Genomic DNA, 18,766 nt, shown 5'->3' with positions numbered 1-18,766 from the left:
CTTACTACTCTATTTCCTCTGGCCTGTAAGAGGTATTTGTCTCAGATCTCTTAAAAACCATTTCTCCTTCTTAGTAGCAAATCTGTGCCATCTTGTGGTCTACTGGATTTCTTATATTTACTTTAATGTATTTAGTTGGATCTTGTTTCTTTTTCCATTGATTGGAAGTTACAGATCACATTTATCCCTTGCCACAACCTAAAAGGACTTTCAGTGGTACAATATAGTCTTTTCCAGCACTGAAACCTGCATTCTAACATTTAATACTTAATGTATTTGTCATACAATTTATTTTTATTTTATTTCTATTTATTTATTCATTAGATTTATGTGTTACCTTTCTCATCAATTAATCTTTTTCTTGTAAAAAAAAAACTTTATTCCTTGACACTAGTTTATTTCCAAGGGGGAAGGTCTGATATTCCAGTCACATGCTTTGACATTCTAAATGCAAGGGGTAGTATAACAATTATATATTTTTACTTCTACCTAGTAATTGCCACAGAGCAACACATGGTATAGAACCCTATCACTCCAGGATTTGGATGGCTAGGGGGAAATCCAGTCTGTAGCACTGAGAAACACCAAGACATTACTTCAAGGGTCAAGAGGTAGTCTTGACCAAAAACCTTCTGGAAAAATTTATGCCTCTTGTCATTCCTGCTTAGGGGTTTAGCTGATAGTCTTATTTCCAGTGCAGGTGTTCCTAAGGTGACAATGAGTAAGAACCTTGTTTTTTTTGGTGATGGCCCCACCCAGTGGTGGGATTCAGCTGGTTCCCACCACTTTGGCAAAACCAGTAGCTAATTGTTTGTTGCCCAGGCCCAGATTGACGTTCTGGAAGCAGCATCTACTCAGAGAACCTGTTGTTCACATATCTGAATCCCACCACTGGCCCCACCTCTAGAATTCTGTTCTCCAAGGTTTCCTAACTTTTTGCAAGTTGTGATTTTTTTATATCTTACTATGTTTTAGAAACAGAGAAAGCAAATTAAATTCTGCTGCTAAAAGTAACCAACATTGATCCCTCTTTCATTTAAAATTTAAATGATAATATAATGTAATGTAACATAACATAATTCTATAATTTTTTTTTTAAAAAATATTTTTTTGTTCTGAAAGTTCTCCTTTATGGAGAACTAGTGAAGGGAAAGCGCCCCAGAGTGAGACCAGAGTTGTGATATAAGGATATCTGCAAGAGGGATCTAAAGGCCTTGGGAATGGACATTAACAGCAGGGAAACATTGACCTCTGATCACTCAGCTTGGAGGCTAAAGACGCAGCATGTCCTTCTCCAATTTGAAGAGACACTTGTGCTGCAGGCTGAGGCAAAGAGGAAATCCCAGTGAAATCTGAGGGCTCAACAGGGGACAGATTGTATCTGCCCTCAGTGTGGAAGGGACTGCCACTCTTGATTTGGCCCTTTTAGCCACACCAAATGCTGCTTTAGGACCTCTTTCCAGAGCATGATACCATAGTCTCTCAAGACTGAAGGATGCCAATGATGATGATGATTTTTTTGTTCTCTTCACCAATTTTTAAGCAAATAAATAACCATTGGTAACATGATTTCAAGATATCCAAAATGTTTTAATAGATAGACAACATTGTTTCTTTGACAGTTCTATCAGGAATTAATTGGTTTCTTTATCACAGCAACAGAAAGGGAAAATTCCACAGCATGGTTGCAGATTTTTTCCCCATTGATTGCTTGGAAGATCCAGTTGATTAGGAACAGAAATAACAGTCAACTGGTGTTCTCTCACTGCTTCTTCAGCTTGCCTTATAATGATGTCAAAATGTAATTCAGAAGTTGGGGAAAGTGGGGTGGATTCTGAAGGATCTCTTAAGAGGTCAAAAACCAAAGGAGGGTTATAATGGGTTACATTGTCTCCTGAACATGGGCACATAATCTTTCCATAACATCCATCAGCCCCATTTGGTTGAAAGTTTGGAGTCATATAATGAATCTTCCAGAGACTTCCACCTTTTGTTGGGGGGGGGGGGAGAAAGAAAGAAAGACAGAAAACAATTAAAAATAAAAACTTAGCTTGATTAAATATGTCAGCTTTCTTAAAGCTTTTTCATTTTAAATCAAGCTTGGAACTATTTCTTTCTAAAGAGCAGCAGAATTCTTTTTTTAAAATTAGTTTTCCAATATTACAATAGTATCTTTAAAAAGCAATGTGGTGTCTGGGTTATAATAGTTCCATTTCAGACAAATACATATTATTACAAATCTCCAAAAAAAAATTATTGAAAAGTTTTATAAAAAATTACAATATTATCCCCTCCCCAATCCACCCTTAAGCCCCCCTCCCCCTCCCCCACTTCCCAAAGCTGATTACAGGGTTACATATATATAATCATAATCTAACTAACATTAACCAACTATATAAATAACCAAATACATAATGTGCTTTAACTCCCCTATAACAGAAATACAAGCAAACTAAAAGTATCCAAATTATACTAATGCAATAATAATACCATATAATTAAATCTAATAATAAAAAAGAAAAATTTCCATTATAATAAACTATAACAATCTAAAATTTACTCATAAGCTAAAAGGAACTTTTTAGTCCCATATTTATTCTGAATTTAATCTATCCATCTTCTCCAAACCAAAATGTATCTTTCTTGTGAATGATCCTTCAAATAAGCAGAAATCTTAGCCATTTCTGCTAAATTTGACACTTTAAGCGTCCATTCTTCTATAGTAGGCAAGCAATCCTTCTTCCAATATTGCCCTACCAATAACCTTGCAGCTGTTATCAAGTTCAACATCAAATTAATTTCTTTAGTATCACAATCTGTGATAACACCCAATAAAAATAATTGTGGAGTAAACTTTTATCTTTCTCTTAAAAATCTTTGGAATGTTCCACCAAATTTTAATCCAAAAAGCTTTTATATTTCTACAAGTCCACCAAATATGAAAATAAGTAGCATCCAAACTACCACATCTACAACATTTGGGCTGTAAGTTGGGATACATACAAGACAGCTTTTCAGGATCCAGATGCCATCTATAAAACATTTTATAAAAATTTTCTCTTAAACTTTGGGCCTGGGTAAATTTTACATTTCTAACCCAAATTACCTCCCATACCGGTTCTTGAATATTTTGAGCCCACTTTACCATACAAATCTCCAAATTGTTGTAACCAATACTTCCTCTCTCTTTTTTCCTTTAATACATACTATCTCTTATCTAAATTAAAATATTTCTCATTGCTATCCATCAGTCATTTAATAGTTTTCTTGTATTTATGAATACTTTAGTATATTTTATATTTTAACATTCCATCTTTAAAACATCAAACACCTTATATATTTTTCTAGCTTTAATTTTACATTGATATTAAAATTAAACGTTTAAAATTTCTCATTTTCATATTGCTAAATAACCTCCCCCCTTCATGGATTACTGCCTTGTCGTGGTGAAGCTATGAGCTATGCTGTGCAGGGCCACCCAAGACGGAAAGGTCATAGCAGAGAGTTCTGACAAAACGTGATCCACTAGAGAAGGAAATGGCAACCCACTCCAGTATCTTTGCCATGAAAACAGTATTCCAGCTGAGCTATTCAAAATCTTAAAAGACGATGCAGTAAAAGTGCTACACTCAATTTGCCAGCAAATTTGGAAAACTCGACAGTGGCCACAGTATTGGAAAAGATCAGTTTACATTCCAATTCCAAAGAAAGGCAGTGCCAAAGAATGTTCAAACTATCGCACCATTGCACTCATATCTCATGCTAGTAAAGTTATGCTTAAAATCCTACAAGCTAGACTCCAGCAGTATGTAGATCGAGAACTACCAGAAGTACAGGAAGGATTTCGAAGAGGCAGAGGAACTAGAGATCAAATTACCAACATACGCTGGATCATGGAGAAAGCTAGAGAGTTCCAGAAAAACATCTACTTCTGCTTCATTGACTATGCTAAAGCATTTGATTGTGTGGATCATAACAAACTGTGGCAAGTTTTTAAAGAGATGGGAGTACCAGACCATCTTGTTTGTCTCTTGAGAAACCTATATGTGTGCCAAGAAGCAACAGTGAGAACTGGACACGGAACCACTGATTGGTTCAAAATTGGGAAAGGAGTCCGGCAAGGCTGTATACTGTCGCCCTGCCTATTTAACTTATATGCAGAGCACATCATGAGAAAGGCAGGGTTAGATGAATCAAAAGTTGGAATTAAGATTGCCGGAAGAAATATCAACAACCTAAGATATGCAGATGATACCACTCTAATGGCAGAAAGTGAAGAAGAACTAAATAGCCTCTTTTTGCGGGTGAAGAAGGAGAGCGCAAAAGTTGGGTTGAAACTTAAGATTAAGAAAACCAAGATCATGGCATCCAGCCCTCTCAATTCCTGGCAAATAGATGGGGAAGAAATGGAGGTAGTTGCAGATTTTATTTTCTTCGGCTCCAAGATCACTGCAGATGGGGACTGTAGCCAAGAAATTACAAGACGCTTGCTCCTCAGGAGGAAAGCCATGGCAAGTCTAGACAGCACACTTAAAAGCAGAGACATCACTCTGTCAACAAAAGTGCGTATAGTCAAGGCTATGGTCCTCCCTGTTGTGATTCAGGGTCAGCCTGTGGGTTCGGCATTTGGGTCGGACGATTCAGAGGAGGAGGAGGGGGGTGTTGGAGAGGTTGCTGAGGGGGTTGGAGAGCTTGCAGATGAGAGCCCTCAGCCAGGCCCCTCCCACCTGGTTATGACGCAGACCCAGCTGTGTGAGCCTGACAGTGTGGATGAAGATGACCCACAGCTGACCCTGTTCAAGGACGCCCGACGCAGGAGGCAGTCAATCAGGATTAAACAGAGGAAGGCAATGGGGCAACTTGGAAGGAGGCAGAGAGAAGCCATGCCCTGAACTGTTTAAAAGGGGAATGCATCCCACCAGGCTCAAGGTTGACTCAGCCTTCCATCCTTCCGAGGTAGGTAAAATGAGGACCCAGACTGTTGGGGGCAATAAGCTGACTTTGTAATAATGCCGCTTGGGGGGGAAGCCCTAATAAGCAGGCATATACATAGAATGAAGGCTATTGCTAAGCACATTGGTTTGTGCTTAAATTGTAAGCTGCCCTGAGGCTTCGGAGAAGGGCGGGATATAAATGGGATTAAAATAATTTTAAAAAATCTGCAGGGCCAGTAGTAGGCTGGTACAGAACAGTTTGCCTTCAGCCTCCCATCCCTTACTATTATTATGGAGCAGCTACGTGCTGAGAATGCCCAGCTCACCCAGCAACTCACTTTGTTGGCAGCTCAGGTGGCTCAATTGCAAGCTCAGGTCCATGCTGCACCCCCACCATCACCCCCACCCAGGAGAAAATGCCAAGTTGCGATGCCAGATAAATTTACTGGCACTCCAGAACTGTTTCCTGCTTTCCTGGGACAATGCCAGCTCTTTATCAGCGTGAGAGCAGCTGATTTCCCCACTGACCGGGATAAGGTGGGGTTTGTGTTAAGCCTTCTTTCAGGTGATGCAGCTCGTTGGGGCACGCCTCTGCTGGCTCAACCTAGCCCATTGTTGGACAACTTTGCGGGGTTTTGTGATCATATGCGTCTGATGTATGAGGACCCCGAGTTGGCTGCATTGCGGGACTTTCTGGAGAAGAATTTGGCTTGCGGTTTCTTCCGGCCCTCGTCCTCACCAGTGTCTGCACCTGTGCTCTTCGTCAAAAAGAAGTCGGGCGAATTGCGGCTTTGCTGCGATTATAGGAAACTCAACGCCATCATGGTGTGCAATCGTTACCCACTGCCCCTCATCCCCGAACTCTTGGACCGACTCCGGGAGGCTAAGATCTTCACGAAACTGGACCTGCGTGGAGCTTACAACCTCGTCAGGGTTCGGCCGGGTGATGAGTGGAAGACGGCGTTTGGTACTCGCTATGGACATTTTGAGTACACGGTGATGCCGTTTGGCCTGACCAACGCCCCCGCTGTGTTTCAGCATTTCATGAATGACATTTTCCGGGATTTGTTGGATCAGTTTGTCGTGATCTACTTGGATGACATCCTGATCTACTCCCCGTCGCGTGAGGTGCACCATCAGCATCTCCATCAGGTCCTGCAGCGACTCCGAGAACATCGGCTGTTTGCCAAGTTGGAGAAGTGCCAGTTCTACCGGGTGACCATCGATTTCCTGGGTCACCACATTTCTCCTGAGGGCATCGCCATGGAGCCGAGTAAGGTTGAGTCTTTGCAGAGTTGGCAACCCCCGCGTCGCGTGAAGGATGTTCAGCGACTTCTTGGGTTCGCCAACTATTACCAAACTTTCATCCCTGGGTTTGCTGCCTTGACAGCCCCCCTCACCCGGCTCCTGCAGAAGAAGACTCGGTTCCAGTGGAACGCTCCAGAACAACAGGCTTTCCAGACTTTGAAGGAAGCCTTCATGAAGGAGCCCATCTTGAAGCATCCTGACCCGCAACGGCCGTTTGTCCTGGAGGCGGACGCCTCCGACATTGCCATTGGGGCGGTGTTACTCCAGGCAACGACACCCAGCGGTACCCTCTTCCCTTGCGCGTACCATTCACGAAAACTGAAGCCTTTGGAGCACAATTATACAATCTGGGAGGAGCTGCTGGCCATCAAAGTGGTGTTCGAGGCCTGGAGGCATCATCTGGAGGGAGCGCAGCATCAAATCGAGGTCCGGACGGACCATAAGAATTTGGAAAGCCTGCAGACCGCTCGGAATTTGAACCAATGCCAGATCCGGTGGTCTCTTTTCTTTGCGAGGTTTGACTTCCGGGTTCGGTACATACCTAGCGGGCACAATCAAAGAGCGGATGCTCTGTCCAGGAAGCCCGAATATTCCCGAGTGGAAGACAAGCTTCTGCCCAGGACAGTGATCCCCGTCGAGTCTTTTGCTGCGGTGTGGGAGCCGCTTGATATATGGGCTCGGATCCGGGAGGCACAGCAGCAGGAGGTGTGGGTGGCTCAGCGGAAGGAGGAGGTGGGGCCAGATTCTCCTTGGACGGTCACGGATGGACTCTTGTATTATCGTGACCGGCTCTACGTTCCGGGAGGGCCACTCAGGGGACTCATCCTCAGCCAGTGTCACGATAAGCTGGCGGCGGGGCATTTTGGCCTGTTCAAGACCCTGAACCTGGTCTCCCATACCTTCTGGTGGCCCCGAGTCCGACACGATGTCCAGTCCTATGTTACCTCCTGCATCCCATGCAGGCAGGCCAAGTCAGCGACAGCGGTCCCGCCTGGATTACTGCAGCCTTTGCCGACACCCAAAAGACCCTGGGGGGCTGTGTCCATGGACTTTCTGATGGATTTACCCCCTTCCTCTGGTTTTACGACAGTGTATGTGGTGGTGGACATGCTGACCAAGATGGCGCACTTCATCCCCTGTCGCGGCTTACCGTCAGCCCGCGCCACTAGTTGTATGTTCATTCAGTAGGTGTTTCAGCTGCACGGCCTCCCTGATAGAGTCGTCTCTTATAGGGGGCCCCAGTTTACAGCCCGCTTCTGGCAGGAGTTGATGCATGCGTTGGATATCAAGATTTGCCTCTCGTCCGCGCATCATCCTCAAACTGACGGGGGAACCGAGAAGGTCATCGGTATCCTGGAACAATATCTGTGCTGCTACATCAATCTGCAGCAAAACAATTGGGTGGACTATCTGGCCATAGCTGAGTTTGCATTTAACAATTCACAGCACACCTCCACACAGATGACACCATTCTTGGCCAATGTGGGATATCACCCCCAGTTTTTCCCCCTTTCTCCCGTGGACTCACCAGAGCCGGCAGCGAACGACTTTATGGCAGATTTACAGGCGATCCATCGATTGGTGCGACATCAGTTAGAGAAGGCCAAGGCCGATTACAATACGCCTCCACTATCGGTGGGGGATCGGGTCTGGTTGTCCACCAGGAACCTACCATCAACATGGCCGGTGAGAAAGTTAGATCACCGATATTTAGGACCGTTCCCAGTAGAGGCTGTCATCAATCCGGTCGCCTATCGCTTAACTCTGCCACGTTCCCTGCGCGTGCACCCAGTCTTTCATCGGTCTCTGTTGGTCCCCGAGCAACCGGCCTGTCCACTCTGCCGAGCGGAACCTCCCCCATCAGGACCTCGTGATGGAGACAGCACCCCCGAGTACGAGGTCGGCATCAGGGACTCCTGTTGGCTGAAAGGTTGTTTCCAGTACCTGATTGAATGGAAAGGCTACGGACCAGAGGAGTTCACCTGGGAAGACGCGACCGCCGTTCATGCCCCTGCTTTGGTGACCGCTTTTCATGAACAATTTCCATCCCGACCACATCCGGATCGGCAGACCTGGGGGAAGGGCCCTGCGGTGCGGGATAGTGTTGTGATTCCGGGTCAGCCTGTGGGTTCGGCATTTGGGTCGGACGATTCAGAGGAGGAGGAGGGGGGTGTTGGAGAGGTTGCTGAGGGGGTTGGAGAGCTTGCTGATGAGAGCCCTCAGCCAGGCCCCTCCCACCTGGTTATGATGCAGACCCAGCTGTGTGAGCCTGACAGCGTGGATGAAGATGACCCACAGCTGGCCCTGTTCAAGGACGCCTGATGCAGGAGGCAGTCAATCAGGAGTAAACAGAGGAAGGCAATGGGGCACCTCGGAAGGAGGCAGAGAGAAGCCACGCCCTGAACTGTTTAAAAGGGGAATGCATGGGAGGGCTGGTTTGCTGAAGGCAACCGTTTGAATAGTTCCTGTTTCATGGTCCGTGTCCTGTTTTGCTCTATTTGCTTTTGTGTTCATAAATTTGGCAGGCTTAGTTCCAGCCTCTTGCCTTCTTGTAAAAGGGGTTGTCCCTGCCTTATCTGCAGGGCCGGTAGTAGGCTAGTACAGAACATTCCCAGTTGCAATGTATAGCAGTGAAAGGTGGACCATAAAAATTGCTGAGCACCAAAGAATTGAGGCCTTTGAACTATGGTGCTGGAGAAGACTCCTGCGAGTCCCTTGCACTGCAAGGCGATCAAACCCATCAGATCTTGAAGCTAAAACTCAAATACTTTGGCCACCTAATGAGAAGGAAGGACTCACTGGAGAAGAGCCTAATGCTGGGAAAGATTGAGGGCAATAGAAGAAGGGGACGACAGAGAATGAGGTGGCTGGATGGAGTCACTGAAGCAGTAGGTGTGAGCTTAAATGGACTCCAGAAGATGGTAGAGGATAGGAAGGCCTGGAAGAACGTTGTCCATGGGGTCGCAATGGGTCAGACATGACTTCGCAGCTAACAACAACAACAAATAACCTCCTTTCCCTTTACACATTTTTCTCCAATACCTAGTAATGTAATACACTTCTTATTTATCTCATTTCTGTATCAACATTAGTAATACAATATTAGAATAGTAGTCATTAGAATACCAATTGCAAGGAGGAGAAAGAGGAGGAGGACAATATAATATTCTTGTTTTTCATTTATAGTTTCCACATATTAAAAATTAACCAAAATTTCTTCCGTTTCAATATTTCATACATCCTCCCATGTCACTACATCCAAGTATATTAGTTACATTCTATAATTTTTAACATATATACTGTTCTGAACCAGCCTGCTACCGGCCTTGCAGAAAAGGCAACCCCTTTACAGACGGCAGGAGGCTGGAATACGTCTGCCAAATTTATTACAAAAACAAACAAGACACGAACCAAGATACCGGAGCTTTGAAACACTATCTGAGCGGTTGCTTTCAGCAAACCAGCCCTCCCCACACAAGTCCTTTATAAAGAGTTCAGGGTGTGGCTTCTCTCTCCCTCCTTCCGAGAAGCCCCATTGCCTTCCTCTGTTTACTCCTACTTGACTGCCTCCTGCGTCGGGCATCCTTGAACAGGGCCAGCTGTGGGTCATCTTCATCCACGCTGTCAGGCTCACACAGCTGGGTCTCCACCAGGTGGGAGGGGCCTGGCTGGGGGCTCTGCAGAGCCTCAAAGCCATCATCAGCAAGTTCTTCAACACCCCCCTCCTCCCCCTCATCTGAGTCATCCGACCCAACCGCCGAACCCACAGGCTGACCCTGAATCACAACATATACATCTTAATCCATATCATTTAAAGAACTCAATATTTCAATGTTAGTATTCATACATCTGTGTTTTTTTTATTTTTTTATTAGTCAGTATTTTTATCTACTTATGAAAACAATCTCTTGTAATCCAAGTACAATCCTGTCTATTTTGGTATTATCTATTTCAGGCCTCTTAAGAATGTCCATATTTCTTCAATCTTATTCTTGCTTTCTTCCTTTGTCATGTCATTTTTCACTTCTTTGCCTCAGGATCATCAAAGCATTCTTGTGTTGTTATATCATATTGAAGTGGCCCTCCAGTCTCCACTTTTGAAGGATTGAGGAGTCTGTTAATAGCCACAAATCTTTTAATTATTTTCACCTCTTGATATAATTGTCCTGGTTTGAATAGATTTTTTTCCACCTTTTTTCCATTATAATCTTCAAAAGTCTGTATTTGTTGAACATTTAATTCTTCTGCCAATGTATTTGATTCTTCAATTTCTTCTGTTAAGTTCTGTCCCAATAAAATATTAGTTGTAGTCACAGTTTGAGTTTGTTTCTTTGAGATGCTTTCTAGTTCTTCTACAAAAGTTCTTGTTTCATCTCCAGCTGAAGAAAGGAACTGATAAGTTTGGTAAGATATTTCCCACATAGCATAGATTTGTTTTTGAAACTCTTAGATAGTGAAGTTTCACATCTGGTGTTCAAGGTTAATCTTATCTTGTTTTTCTTAAATATTTTCTTGATATTTTTTGAGAAAATCAGATTGCAATTTCAGGTTTAGCCACTGGGTGTCCCCCAAGTTCTTTGAAAATTCTTTTCTTTTAGTCCATTTCTTTTTTCAACGTTTTTTAAAAAACACCCCTGGGATTGCTCACTGCTTATTTGAAGGAAGGGTTGAATTCCCCCCTCCCTCTCCACAGGGGGGAAGGTACTTAGCAGCTTATTTAGGTGAAAAGAAGAAGATTAAGGTATAAGAGAGGAATCTTTCCCCCGTCTCTTTCACGCTGCTTTAATGTTGCCTGATGGTAAGTTTGACTTCGGCTGTCTGCAGCCTAGTAACTGGCCATATTACTTTCATTCGCCGGTACGAAGGGAATGCAGGCACCAACAGGGGGGTTGTAGCTCCCCTGAGTTTCTGCAAAAGCCCCTTCTTTCTGGTCACCCCTCCAGGGTGACTCTTCAGCCCTTTTAGGAACCCCCAGCGATGTGAAACTTGACATGGAAGACGAGAGCCATCCTCCAGATGTCTATGTCAGTTTGAGCTTCGGGCGCTCCACAAGGGCTCTAAATGGGTCAGTTTAGGAAGGACCAGCCGTGGCACGGTATGGTGGGGTGATTCCGGGGGGTGGTGGATGCAGAGACGGCTGCTGGGTGCTGTTTTCGGTGGTGCTGAGCCCCCCCCCTTCGGATAGTGGCGCTTCAGATGTCGCCGGCCTGACGGCCTGCCGGCCTGCCGGCCTGCCGGCCTGGAGAGCAATGCTGTAATGTTGCGGGCGTCCTTTTCCTGTCTTCTCATCGTAGATACCCTCTGCTTGTGCGGAGGGGTGGCGACGATGATTCCACCGGCTGGAGATTCGATTGGGAGTTAGGATTGTTATCAGCTGGCAGGTGCCGTTTTTGGCAGCGCAGAGCCCTCCCTCTCCTTCCGGATGGCGGCAGTGGATTGTGGGCCTGGACATTGGCTTCGGTGGATTTGTTGGTGAATGCCTGGATATTAGATTGCTCCCCGGGAATGCCTTTGCTCGCCGCTGGATCATCGTTTGGACTGGCGGGTGGACGCTTGGGGGAGAGGATGTTTTTTGCCCTCCCCCCCAGACTGGCGGCAGTGGCCGGCGGCCCGAAGATCGGCAGCAGCCTGGCTTGCTTCCTGTGCTGGCAGGCAGGTATTATGGCTATCTCAATGCCCGGCTGGAATCAAGACCTCCCCATTGACAGTCCAGTTTGGCCTTGGGACTTGACCGTGGTGGGAGGACGGTCTTGGACTGGTTATCGACCACCTCACTGGTGTGAGAGACCAGTTGGGGTGGGCTTGGCCCAGGACTCCCTTCTCTCTCCACCCCAGATTGGACTCCTCAGCCGGAGTGAGAGGACGGCTGGGGCTTCCTTTTTGATTGCCATCTCAGGTGACAGCTGAGCTGGTCTAGTGGATCGAGAGACATGCCTACCGGACTCAATATCACTTCATCTAAATAACAATACTCCATCGAACTACCCATTGGAAATATTTATAACATCTGCCCTATGTGGACATTTTATTGCTGCATGGTCTGTCTCCATTACTCTGGAGCTGATCTGTATGCCCTCAGGGGGGTTTCTCCCTCCTGGGCATGACCAACTGCCTGTTTCCACACTCCCCTTAATGACGAGCCCAATTTTTGGGACTCCGAGAGGTGGCTGGGCTTAGATAGGGGCCTCGAGTTGAGACGTGCTAAGAGGCCCCTGATACATTTTTTAGCCGGTTATTTTAAAAGGTTAGGGAGGGGAAGAGATAGGAGGGTGGGGAGGGAATCATTAACCGGCACTCAGTCTGGGCCTGTTAGGGGTCCTGACGGGACGGGGTTGGGGGAGGTGGTTGCTGGTTCTGTGAATGTTGGGGTGGGACTTCAAATCCCACGACGATAGGGAATGGCAGCAGGTGGTTGCACGGAGGGCCATATCAACATCTGGGATCGCGCCCCCGCTGTCTCCGAGCGGTGGCACACTCCGACCCTCCGGTTAGCACCCTTTTGCCCGGGGATGAGGGTGATCAGGTCCCTGAGCTTAGGCTGGTTTATTTTAACGCCAGATCCGTCGTTAACAAGGCTCCCCTCATTCATGACTTGATTGAGGAGGAATGTGCGGATCTGGTGTGCATTACGGAGACTTGGTTGGGCTCGGAGGGAGGGGTTCCTCTGACCGAGTTATGCCCTCCAGGTTTCTGTGTGCTACACCAGCCACGGGCTCAGGGCAGGGGTGGTGGGGTGGCGGTGGTTGTCCGGGAGACTTTATGCCCGCGGGAGACCACCATTGTCCAGATGGCCGGGAGTGAATCCCTCCTCCTGAGATGTGGTCCTCGGGCTCAGTTGGGCTTGTTGCTCACATACCTGGCGCCCAGCTGTGTGGCAACAGCCCTGCCCGAGCTGCTCGACACTCTCTCAGGGTTGGCGGTGGAGTTCCCTAGGCTTATAGTTCTGGGTGATGTCAACCTGCCTTCACTGGGAGGGTCGTCTGAGTTAGCTCGGGAGTTCATGGCCTCCATGACGGCCATGGGCCTGACCCAAGTTATTGAGGGCCCGACTCATGTGGAGGATCATACTCTCGACCTGGTGTTCCTGTCTGGACAGTGGTTGGATGATCTGGGAGGGGGTTCACCAACCATTGTTCCCCTGTCATGGTCAGATCATTATCTCCTGCAGCTGGTCTTCCGTTATGCCACCCCCCGCCGCTGGGCTGCAGAACCGACCAGGTGGTTCTGCCCCAGGCACCTAATGGACCCGGAACGGTTCCAGATGGCGCTTGGGTCTATACCCATCACCCTTACCCACAGCCCAGTCAATGCCCTGGTGGATGCCTGGGAAAGAGCGGCTGCCGGGGCACTTGACTGTGTTGTACCCTTGCGACCTCTGACCCGGCGCAGATCCCGCTGGGCTCCGTGGTTCTCTGTGGAGCTCCGGGAGATGAAGCGTCGGAGACAGGGTCTAGAGAGCGGTTGGAGGTCCAGCCGATCCGAATCTGACTAATTGCATCTAAGAACCTTTATAAGGTCTTATCTTGCGGCGATAAGGACGGCGAAGTCTAACTACTTCACTGCCCTCATCGCGTCCACAGATAATCGCCCGGCCGCCCTGTTTAGGGTAACTCGCTCCCTCCTTAATCAGGAGGTGAGGGAGGATCCCTTACGGGGACGAGCCGAGGAGTTTAGTCATCATCTGGCGGACAAAATCGCTCAGATCCGGACTGGTCTGGACTCTGACTGGGCAGAGTCTGACGTGGAGGAATCAGACGGTCTTGAGCATGTTATCTGGACTGAGTTCGATCCTGTTTCCCCTGATGATGTGTACAGGATCATGGGGAGGCTGAGCACTACCACCTGTTTGTTGGATCGGTGCCCCTCCTGGCTAGTTTATGCGGCCCGGGAGGAGACACGAGGCTGGTTCCAGGCAGTAATAACTGCTTCTTTGAAAGAGGGTATCTTCCCTGCCACCTTGAAGGAGGCGGTGGTGAGACCCCTCCTCAAAAAGCCTGCCCTGGACCCGGCTGTTTTAAATAACTATCGTCCAGTCTCCAACCTTCGCTTTTTGGCGAAGGTTGTTGAGAGTGTGGTGGCGCATCAGCTTCCTCTGTTCCTGGAGGAAACTGATTATCTGGACCCGTACCAATTGGGTTTCAGGCCCGGATACAGCACGGAGACGGCATTGGTCGCGCTGGTGAATGATCTCTGGAGGGCTTGGGACAGGGGTTGTTCCTCTGTCCTGGTCCTATTAGATCTCTCAGCGGCTTTTGATACCATCGACCATGGTATCCTACTGTGGCGTCTCAGGGGGTTGGGAGTGGGAGGCACCGTTTTATGGTGGTTCTCCTCCTATCTCCTGGGCCGTTCGCAGTCGGTGTTGACGAGAGGGCAGAGATCTGCCTCGAGGCCTCTCGCTTGTGGAGTTCCTCAGGGGTCGGTTCTCTCGCCCCTCCTGTTCAACATCTATATGAAGCCGCTGGGTGAGATCATTCGTGGTTTCGGGGTGGGGTATCATCAGTACGCTGATGATACCCAACTTTTTCTTTCCACACTGAACCAACCCAGTGATGCCCTCGCCGTGATGTCCCGTTGCCTGGAGGTGGTCCGGGTCTGGATGGGGAGAAACAGGCTTCGTCTCAATCCCGCCAAGACTGAGTGGCTGTGCATATCGGCATCTCGGGTTAACCAGACTATTCCATCTCTAACGATGGGGGCTGAGGTGTTACCCCCCCATTGATAGGGCTCGCAACTTGGGCATCCTCCTGGATTCACGATTCAATTTTGAAGACCATATAGGAGCCGTGACCAGGGGGGCTTTTGCCTAGGTTCGCCTGATGTGCCAGTTGCGACCCTATCTGGACCGAGATGCCCTATGCACAGTCACTCATGCGCTCGTGACCTCCCGTTTAGACTACTGCAACGCTCTCTACATGGGGCTGCCCTTGAGGACCACTTGGAGGCTTCAGCTGGTGCAGAATGCAGCTGCACGAGTTGTGATGGGGGTTTCCTGATACTCCCATGTAACACCTCTACTCCGCGAGCTGCATTGGCTTCCGGTTGCCCTCCGGGTGAGATTCAAGGTGCTGGTGATGACCTATAAAGCCCTAAATGGCTTGGGTCCGGGATATCTGAGGGAACACCTGCTGCCGGCATCAAGCTCCCTTCGTCCAGTGCGCTCCCACAGGGAGGGTCTTCTCACGGTGCAGCCGGTAAGAGATTGCCGGCGGATGACACCCAGGGATAGGGCCTTCTCAGTGGGTGCACCTGCCCTTTGGAACCAGCTGCCAGTGGAGCTTTGGACTGCCCCCGACCTCCGTTCATTCCGCCGGGACCTGAAGACCTGGCTCTTCGAGCTCTCTGGCCCAGGCTGAGAATTTTAATTTTAATTTTAATTTTAATTTTAACTGGGGTTTTACTTATGCAGGGATGAATATAATTTTTTTAATCTGTTTTTAACTTTTGTATTTTTGTTTTTAATCACCCTGTAAACCGCCCTGAGTCCCTCGGGAAAGGGCGGTATATAAATGTAATAAAATAAATAAATAAATGTCGGCTGACTTGTCAAACCGGAAGTCAACAGCAGTAGAATTCTACTTTTTTCATTTCAAGAATGTATTGGCTATAAAAATATTGTCAGAAACAGTAAATTGCTTGTTAATGGTCTCTGATTGTTGCAGCAAGATACTTCTATCCCAAAGAGGTTTTTTTTAAAATCCTGAACGGTATTGTCAGAATCCATTTATATTTCATTTCTAACTGCCTCTCTGTGCAAACCCAAATCAGGATGGGCAGCAATACTGCCCGTGGTATAGACACTGATCAATTCAAAGACTCTGGCCCCTGGAAGCAAAATTCAGGGGGGAGCCACCATGCTTGGGGTTTTTCCTAACTCAAGTCCTCAGTTATATGGAACAATATGGACGGGACATCCCCAGTGACAAAGCCCACATCTGCATCATGCAACCGCCCTGGACGGACCGGCTGCAGACTGGGTGGTGAACCTGCATGACTCCAACGCCCTAGAACTCAATGACTTTAACCGGTTCATGTCATCCTTGAGGAGGCGATTTGAGGACCCCTTAGCTGATTGTAAGGCCCGGGAGAAAATCAAAACGGTGAGGCAGGGCAGATGGCTGGTGGCTGAATATACCCAAGAATTCTGAGCCATTGTCAATAAGCTGAACTGGCCAGAAGACATCCTCCTTAGCCATTTCAAAGATGGGCTAAACTACGACCTGTTTGATGCTTGCCTGCCTCAAGAAGACCCACACCACCTTGATGACTGATATGTCCTAGCAGAGGAAGCAGAGATAGACCTACTGAAGAGGCACTGCTGAGGGAAACCATGGACCCACCCGCTGTCTTAAAATCTCTCAGTTTTGAACCTAATTTGCTATACCTTGACAGTTTCTACCTATTTTGAGATTTTTTTATGTCAGGGCCCACTTCAAAACCTCATCCCAAGAAAGGAGAACTCATGGAAGCAGTTTCTTCCAAAAGGATCTTTTATTAGGAGAAGTTGATAGCAGGCATACTAGAAAGGATACTAGAAAGGATCTGAAGATTTACTGCTCAAATTGATAGGTTAAAATGTCCCAAGCAAAACCCCACCCCATAGTTCATCCGGTCAGTTCAAATGACCCAATCCCCAGGTGTTAGGTTCCTCGTGGGAAAGGGGAGATAATATCAGGCCGTCTCTGGTTGTAGCTGCGATATTTTGGTGGCTTTTTGCACCTTCACCTGGGAGCGCAGAGATAAACCAGTTGCTGGAGGTTGCATTCCATTCTTTCCCTCCCTTTGCTAGCTGACATTAAGTGACAAGAAAGTTCACAGAAGAATAATGTAGGAAAGCAAAGTGTTACATTGTAGAGATAGAGAAAGTCAAGGCAATAACCCTCAAGCACTCCCCCCTTCCCCCTAGGAGTATGGCAGAACCCAGGAAGAGGAGAAAGTGAGATTCAAGTCAGGATGAAAAGAAAGAAAGAAAGGATTGGATTAGTGGGGAAGGCTAAGGGAGCCTATAGATATGAGTTCAGACAGTTTCTTAAAAGGGTAGATTTCTGAAGGGATTTATTTTTGCATTGAAATAAACTGTTATATGTTACATGTTGGTTTGTCATTAGTATGTTATGTCATAATTTGTTGTATTTCTGGACAGGCATCAATTTGTTTACATATCACCCATCTTAATTAAAATATTGGAAACTCAGAGATCAAGAGAAACTCAGGAACTTTAAATTTTGCTTTTTCCTCCCTAAACCTTTTGTTGATTTTTTTTTGTTCCTGCAGCCCATCCACTTTCTCCTACTTCCTATACGCCACATCTTCATATATATTTTATTTTATTTTATTAACAAATGGGTGGTGGTGATGGACATTTTCAGGTCAGCTGAGGAAGTGCAAACCTTCATTTAATTTAACATGCATTTTTATATTTTGGACATCATGTTATTTATTATGTGAATAATAGAAGTAAAGTACTATGGCATTCTTTCTATTATGATATATTCCAAAAATAATCCAAATTGTTCTCATTGTAATTGAAGCAACAAATAGAGCAAGAAATGCTCTATGCCAAAAGTGACGTCCATTTAAAATAATTGAATTAAATTAAATTGAATAGAGTTTTCCAGATCACATCTGATATTCTTAATGTTTAAATCTGATTTTTTTATTTCTAGTTACATAAATGCAACATATGTATCAGTTTCATGCACAAATTGCCATAAATTAAGAACAATCAAGTTATCAAAAGGCAATATTCTGTTTGCATTTGTATTTGGCCAATTCTTTCAGTGTTTACCAACCTATTTGATTATATTTTTAATAGTATTTATTTATTTGCAAATTGGACAATAAATAGATAAAAAATAATAACTAAAACAGCTTTATACTCACTCTTCTTGTCATGCCAACGCACTGCATGTAAATATGTCCCACAGTAATGAAACATAAATTCATGAGCTGAATGCTGAACAATTCCAAGCAATAATTCTATTTGGTTCTTGCCATCAATTATCCTTTTAGAAGAAATAAAATTTAAGTCTATTAGTTGAATTAATCTCAGTCTTGATCAGTGATACCTTGAGAACAAGTTCAGATCAGAAGAAAAATATAATATTACACATATTGCTCATACTGATGCATCATCTCTGAGAACAATGCTAAATAGTGACAAGGATGTATTATTAAGGAAAAAATAAAATTTAAGTGCATATACTGTAGATTAAAAGGTAAAGGTAAAGGTTCCCCTGCACATGCGTGCTAGTCGTTTCCGACTCTAGGGGCCGGTGCTCATCTCCGTTTCAAAGCCGAAGAGCCAGCGCTTGTCCGAGGACGTCTCCGTGGTCATGTGGCCGGCATGACTAGACGCCAAAGGCGCACGGAACGCTGTTACCTTCCCACCGGAGTGGTCCCTATTTTTCTACTTGCATTTTTACGTGCTTTCGAACTGCTAGGTTGGCAGAAGCTGGGACGAGTAACAGGCGCTCACTCTGTTACGCGGCACTCGGGATTCGACCCGCCAAACTGCCGACCTT

The 18,766-nt window shown here is 46.3% G+C and overlaps 1 protein-coding gene across 1 annotated transcript in view; it reads right to left on the bottom strand.

Moving 5' to 3' along the window:
- Positions 1-1,634: 1,634 nt before the first annotated feature.
- Positions 1,635-18,766, bottom strand: part of LOC308667239 (arylsulfatase H-like) — a gene marked incomplete at both ends in the record, with an annotated part of 90,069 nt that continues 72,937 nt past the window's right edge. The window contains 2 exons of the mRNA XM_081326381.1: positions 1,635-1,987; positions 18,126-18,247. Coding sequence (XP_081182507.1) covers positions 1,635-1,987; positions 18,126-18,247 — 475 coding nt within the window. The remainder of the gene's footprint in view (positions 1,988-18,125; positions 18,248-18,766) is intronic.

Source organism: Vipera berus (assembly GCF_964194415.1).
Source record: "Vipera berus genome assembly, chromosome: 4".
Classification (NCBI taxonomy): Eukaryota; Metazoa; Chordata; class Lepidosauria; order Squamata; family Viperidae; genus Vipera; species Vipera berus.
Note: the sequence above shows the minus strand (reverse complement) of the source record. Positions and strands in the feature narration are given on the sequence as shown.